Source organism: Lactuca saligna, chromosome 2 (genome assembly GCF_052625555.1).
Source record: "Lactuca saligna cultivar CGN05327 chromosome 2, ASM5262555v1, whole genome shotgun sequence".
Lineage (NCBI taxonomy): Eukaryota > Viridiplantae > Streptophyta > Magnoliopsida > Asterales > Asteraceae > Lactuca > Lactuca saligna.
In genome coordinates this window covers 172,296,265-172,303,076 of record NC_136418.1, presented here as the reverse complement: position 1 = coordinate 172,303,076, position 6,812 = coordinate 172,296,265, and the positions used below count along the sequence as shown (strand labels likewise).

Sequence of the window (6,812 nt, the reverse complement as noted above, 5' to 3'; positions counted from 1 at the left end):
GAGAGATCTCACCGTGGGTCAATTTTGTGTTCAACAGTGAAGGTCAGGCTCTATCTTCAGTAGGTTTGTTCTGGTTATGTTGCCTATATTATGGATACCTGATATAAGGGTAAGGAAACCATGGATGATGTGCCAATTGTGCGGGATTACCCGGATGTGTTTTCAGAGGATTTTCCTGGGGTGCCTCTAAAGAGGCAGTTCGAGTTCAGGATTGATCCGGTTTCTAAGGCAGATCTGATAGCCCAAGCATCATATCGGTTGGCTCCTCCCGAGATGCAGGAGTTGTCTACACAGCCGCAGGTATTAGATATGGGACTCATTTTACCGAGCAGTTTTCCTTGGGGAGCACTGATCTTATTCGTGAAGAAGAAGGATCGGTCTCATCGTATGTGCATTGAGTATCAGGAGTTGAATAAGGTAACGGTGAAGAACCATTATCCACTCCTGAGTATTGATGATATTTTTAACCAGCTTTAGGGTACAACTTGGTTCTCCAAGATTGATTTGCGATCGGGTTATCATCAGATGAGGGTTAGGGATGAACATGTGTAGAAGACAGCTTTTCGGAATCGTTATGGTCATTACGAGTTTGTGGTGATGCCTTTCGGGCTCACCAATGCTCCAGTCGTGTTCATGGATCTCATTAACCGCGTATGCATACCGAAGCTGGATCGGTCTATGATTGTGTTCACTGATGATATATTGGTTTATTTCAAGACTCAGGAGAAGCACAAGGAGCACTTGAGGGAAGTTGGAGATATTGAGGAGGGAGAGACTTCTCATAAAGTTGTCCTCATGTGAGTTATGGTGGCGTGAGGTGCAGTTTATGTTGGGTTTTGAGCATTCTAACAATCCTAAGATGTACATGCAACCCTAAATACCCTGGATCTATGTTTTTCTCCATTATACATGCAAACTTGAGCTTTCCAAGGTATTACCCTAAGTTGCATACAAACATTGATACTTGGGTAATAAAACAAGTTAGATAACATACCTTTTCTTGTAGTTGGAAACCTTGGACCTTTAAGAACTTAGTGTCCCAAGTGTTGCACCTCAAATGGAATCACACAACACCCCCAACAACTTGGAATAACTTGAGAGAGGTAACCTTGCACTCAAAATCAGCTAGCCCTACTTTCATATTAATTAGGTGCCAATTCATGAGCTATGAGGCTTCTTATATAGTGTGCACATTAGGGTTACACCATGTAACCCATGACTTTCCACATTCCTCATGATCCATAGGTTTTAACCTCCACAGAGTATCCATAGGTCACCACATGGGTTTAGCCCAATATGAAGAATCATGGATCATAAGCCCACTATATAAGAAAGAATGATTTATCAAATCAATCCCCATTTATTTAATTAGTCTCTTTTGAGCACAAAATTAATTCCAAACTAATTCTTGATCAATACTAATTAAATAATATGATTTCATATTAATATATTAGAACTTATAATATATATATTAATAAATCATAAATATCCTCTTCTCACAAAAGTGTATCCAAATTGTTCCGATGCCATGCAACCCAAATGTACCATGCTACTCTCGAGTCAAGTACATACCAATAATAGTTATGAGCTTAGACACCTAATCCAACAGTCTCCCACTTGGATAAGTTTAATAATTATTATTGCAAGCATGACTCCAACCTGACTAGAAATCATAGCTCTTAAAAGTCGTTGGTGAACTTTGATCTAGTTAATGACGTGTCTATTAGATAAGAGATCATATATTCTTCCATTCTAGATATCATATGGACCGAGACATGGATTATAATCATTCTCTCTGTCCATCTACTGTTTCCCAATTTCCGATTTATCATGACTGATTTATTGAACGAATCAAATCAGTCCAGGGATAAAATGGACATAGATATATAAATCATGAGTTTGATGTTTACAAGTTCAGACATTAAAAATACACATAAAATGTGTTGCAGATCAATCCAAAGACATTAAAATAACATATAACCATAAGTTTTAGTATTTTACAATCCATATACGTCAAAAAGAAAATAAAGTATAATACCAAAAACATATAGTTTTAGATGAATACAAACACATCAAAAAACTTTGTAACATTTACCATATGTTTTTATTTAGAGAAATCTATAAATAGATTTAAAAAAAAAAATCACCAAAGTTTATTATACAAATAGTTATTTTACATGTGTTTGTATTCGGTTCAACCAATTTATTTTGATCTGTTCAACTGGATTTTTCTAAAAACCGACCAATTCAATCCAGTTCAGAAATCTATGTAAAACCGATGATAGTTGAACCATTCATATCTTTCGTTTTCGGTCCAACCAGTTTCGACGGCCGATTCAAACCGTTTTTAAAACATTGGATGCTATATAATCAAGGCTAAGAAAAGGAAATAATTACGTGAATGAGGATAAGGAAAGAATCAAAAGTTGAAACTATCCAAAAGTTTATATATACTCAAAACAAAGAATATGAATCATACGGCATCATTGCACAAATCGATTGCGAAAATTACGTTTCGAATTTCAATCGATTCCGCTCGGCTCCCGCCCTCAAGTCAATAATGAAGCTGTGGCAAGGATGACACCCTGTGGACCGGGCTGAAAGTAATTTATGATATTATTTATTTGAGATTGTAAGGTAACGAAAAAAACAAAATGAATCTTGTCACCGCCGTACATACGATATTTTCAATCAATGGCCACTCATAGAGACTAATGAAGATACCCACAAGTCCCGTCACACTCAGGCCATCGTGACCGAGTATTTATATGTTTATCTTTCTACTTGGGATCTTCTGGTTTTAATCATTCCGTGACAAGTCGATCGAGCTAAATGCCTAAATCTTCTACCATTTTCTAGCAAGTCCCTAGTGGGTGTTGTCGAAAAACGCGTTACTTTGAACAGTTGCTAGTTATCTCAACTGGGACCATCATCTTTGAATTTTGCCTCTAACTTTCCTCGGTCAGGAAAGTTTGTTTCTTTTGACCCATGCCGTTTATGGCTTAAACGCACACATAATCCACATATGAACGAGGGGCAAGTTCACATTCATGGAGAAGCTTACCATATTATTCTTATGCTTTGGTACTCTTCTAATCTCAATTTTGATAACTTGTGCAGCAGCAGTAGACACCGTATCAGCAAATCAAACCATCACAGATGGTGACACCATTGTTTCAGCTGGTGAAATCTTTGAAATGGGGTTCTTCAGACCTGGCACATCAAATAATCGGTACGTAGGGATATGGTACAAGATGATACCAACCCGTACGGTGGTGTGGGTTGCAAACACAGAGACTCCATTGAATGATACGTCTGGTGTGCTCAGAATTAGCCAGGGTGCACTCCAAATTCTCAGTGGTAACAACTCTGTAACCTGGTCTTCAAATTCATCCGCATCCGATAGAGGTAGCGATGTGGTGGCTCAACTTCTGGATACTGGAAATCTTGTTCTGAGGGATCAGGGAAGTTTAATTTGGCAAAGTTTTGATTATCCTGTAGACACCCTTCTCTCAGGAATGAGAATCGGCGTGGATTTGATAACAGGAAGAGAAACATACTTGAGGTCATGGAGGAGCGATGATGACCCTTCTCCTTCTGCAGGTCAGTATGTGTTTCGGGTGGATACAAATGGGTATCCACAACTTTTTGAGAGGCAAAATATGGCTCCAGTATCGAGATTCGGACCATGGAATGGTGTTACATTCAATGGCATGCCTAATTTAGGTGAAAATTCAATATTCACACACCAGTTTGTTTTCAATGAGAATGAGATATACTATCAATATGCACTTGTGAACAACTCCCTTATTTCCAGGATACATTTGGGTGCGGATGGCAAAATGGAAGACTTGATTTGGGACAATCGCACCCAAAATTGGACTACCTATTCAACTGCAAATAATATTGATGCTTGTGCACGTTATGCTATCTGTGGTCCATATGCAAACTGCAACATTAACAATGCCCCTGCTTGTAGTTGCCTAGAAGGTTTTGAACCACGTCGCCCTGATGAATGGGATTTAGCAGACTGGTCAAGTGGGTGTCAAAGGATAACACCATTAGCTTGTGGGAATGGGGATGGATTTCGTACGCTTTCAGGTGTAAAATTCCCAGACACAAATCGTTCGGTGTACAATTTGAACATGACACTTGATGATTGTGAAGCAACTTGCAAAGGGAATTGCACTTGTACAGCATATGCAAGTTTAGATATCAGAAATGGTGGAAGCGGATGCTTGTTGTGGTTCGGTGATCTAATGGATATTCGGGTGTATGATGAAACACAAGAACTTTACGTAAGAATGCCTGCTTCCGAACTACCAAGTAAGGCTTCTCTTCTCCATCTCCATCTCTCTTATTGAAGCTTTAATTGTACGTAGTTGTATTGTATATGTACAAAATAACATCCTGACGATCAGTTGCCATTCATTTGGAGTGAATAAAGGTCCTACTTCCCCAGAATATGGCTCAGGCTCTGGAAAGAAGAAACCAACGTCCATAGTTGTGGCAGCTTCACTTGGTGCATTTATTGTATGTCTGATTGTAGCACTGTATGTAGCATGGAGAAAGAAGAAAAGATCTCACAAGACAAGACATGGTACGTAGCCCAACTATGTCCTTTTTTAATTTTTTCTATACTAGAAATTTGCAAACACACTAAATATACTAATTTGTAGTTTTGATGCAAGCTCGTGAGGAGAAGTATACCAATGATGAGGATGGTAATAAAGATACAGAGTTGTCGGCATTTAGCCTTTCCATGATTGCTAAGTCTACTAACAACTTTGCTCTCGACAATAAGCTTGGAGAAGGTGGATTTGGTCCAGTTTACAAGGTAATACATTACATTCCCTCTTTATGTGAAAAACAGTAATTAATCACATGTAACAGATAGCTAATAATAGTAAGCTGAATCTTTAGGGTGTGTTTGAAGATGGACGGGAAATAGCTGTGAAACGACTCTCAAAAACCTCATCACAAGGGCTTGATGAATTCAAGAATGAAGTTGGATGTATTGCCAAACTTCAGCATCGAAATCTTGTGAAGCTTCTCGGATACTGCATTCAAGGAGATGAAAGAATGTTGATATATGAATACATGGAGAACAAAAGCCTTGACTTCTTTATATTCGGTTCGAACACACACATTTCATTTGTGATGTATATTAATTGTATATATAAACTAATTTAGTGACTATTGTCTGGCAGATGCATCCAGAAGTATCATGCTTGATTGGCCTCTTCGTTTTCATATTATCAATGGGATTGCTAGAGGACTTCTTTATTTGCATCAAGATTCACGCCTACGGATTGTCCATAGAGATCTGAAAGCTGGAAATATACTGTTGGACAAGGACATGAATCCCAAGATATCAGATTTTGGCCTTGCTAGAAAGTTTAGTGGATACGAAACTGAAGCTAACACCAACAAAGTGGTTGGAACTTAGTAAGAATCTAAGATATTCTCATTTGATTGTATTAGTTTCATTTAAAATTCTCATACATGATCAATGAACTTGTGAAACTACATTTCAGTGGTTACATCTCTCCGGAGTATGCAGTGCACGGCCTTTTCTCAGTAAAGTCGGATGTGTATAGCTTTGGAGTTTTGGTGTTGGAAATTGTGAGCGGGAAGAAAAACAGAGGATTCTCTCAACAAGATTACAACGACACCCTTATTGGACATGTAAGTAAATAAGTACCTGAGGCCGATATATTCTGAAACACCCACCCAAGTTATTGGCTAGCCCATTAATCTCTTGATCAACTAACTTTAAACCATGCATGATGGAAGTTATTTGTTGCCTTAAGGCTTATTAGCTCCCTAGATTATGCTAATAACTTCCTATTTTGACATTACTTAGGCATGGAAACTTCATAAAGATGGAAAGTCTGTTGAGCTTGTTAGCTCAGCTGTGCGAGACTCATGTGTCGCTTCTCAAGTACTACGGGCAGTGCATATTGGTTTGTTATGTGTGCAACATCATGCAGAAGATAGGCCCACGATGTCGTCAGTGGTTCTTATGCTGGGTAATGAGAACTATTTGCCTCCACCTAAGCAACCTGCATTTTTTGCGGAAGAGAGATTTGTAACAGAAATCAACTCCATGTCATCGGCCCTAACAACGGATTCTGTCAATGAAGTGACTGTAACACTTATGAATGCTCGATAGCAAGTAAATTCTTCCCTTATTATGGTATTCTTTATTCAACTATATATGATTCTATAATGCATCATGTATATGTAAAGAGAGTGTAATTACGAAAACCTACAATACATATCAACTCATCTTTTTTTAACCATAGCAATTTTGGAATTTGAATATCAATCAATCAAGTTGGATTTTTTAAGGATCGTGTATATAATTAGAAAAGGAGCACAAAGCTTCCTTGTTAAACCGATGTGGAGACTCCTCAAAGTTGATAGTTAAAAGCCATGGAGTTGCACATTGTTGAGTTATGTGATGTGACAATGATTTAGGGAATTGTTATTTATTGGGAGTTGTTTGTTTTGTAAAGATATATTGTAGGAGGGTGTTTTCTGACATACTATGGATTCCTCTGGGTTGTGACTTGCTTTCACTCAAAGATTAGAGAATACACGGGTTATATCCATACCCGGTTATGATCCAAAATATATAATTTGTTTGGTGTGTGTTATGAGCTCTCATAACACACAGATCGCTCACACACATACTCTTCTTTCTCTCGATCAGTTAGGGTTTTCTCTTAGGGTTTGTTCATATATAGTTCTTCTGCTTCTATAATTGTTGATCATCTTCTAGGTAGATTGAGTGTAGAATAGGTTGA

At 38.0% G+C, this 6,812-nt stretch overlaps 1 protein-coding gene across 5 annotated transcripts; it reads left to right on the top strand.

Moving 5' to 3' along the window:
* Positions 1 to 2,797: 2,797 nt before the first annotated feature.
* Positions 2,798 to 6,353, top strand: LOC145032801 (G-type lectin S-receptor-like serine/threonine-protein kinase At4g27290). 5 transcript variants are annotated; one of them, XM_078981734.1, is made up of 8 exons: positions 2,798 to 3,036; positions 3,121 to 4,326; positions 4,439 to 4,600; positions 4,680 to 4,837; positions 4,924 to 5,134; positions 5,211 to 5,448; positions 5,538 to 5,688; positions 5,867 to 6,353. In XM_078981734.1, exons 2-8 carry the CDS (start codon positions 3,198 to 3,200, stop codon positions 6,173 to 6,175), a joined length of 2,358 nt encoding a protein of 785 aa, XP_078837860.1. In that variant the 5' UTR covers positions 2,798 to 3,036; positions 3,121 to 3,197; the 3' UTR covers positions 6,176 to 6,353. The 5 variants fall into 5 exon arrangements, with proteins under 5 accessions (XP_078837860.1, XP_078837858.1, XP_078837859.1 ...); XM_078981735.1 differs by lacking the exon at positions 2,798 to 3,036 and having other exon boundaries at positions 3,594 to 3,726; positions 3,818 to 4,326; XM_078981732.1 differs by having other exon boundaries at positions 2,798 to 4,326; positions 4,448 to 4,600.
* Positions 6,354 to 6,812: the final 459 nt, after the last annotated feature.

Coding starts and splice junctions, on each gene's coding strand:
- LOC145032801 (XM_078981731.1), top strand. CDS start 3,051: ATGGAGAAGCTTACCATATTATTCTTATGCTTTGGTACTCTTCTAATC. Junction 4,327..4,438: donor GCCTGCTTCCGAACTACCAA/GTAAGGCTTCTC, acceptor ATTCATTTGGAG/TGAATAAAGGTCCTACTTCC. Junction 4,838..4,923: donor GATTTGGTCCAGTTTACAAG/GTAATACATTAC, acceptor CTGAATCTTTAG/GGTGTGTTTGAAGATGGACG.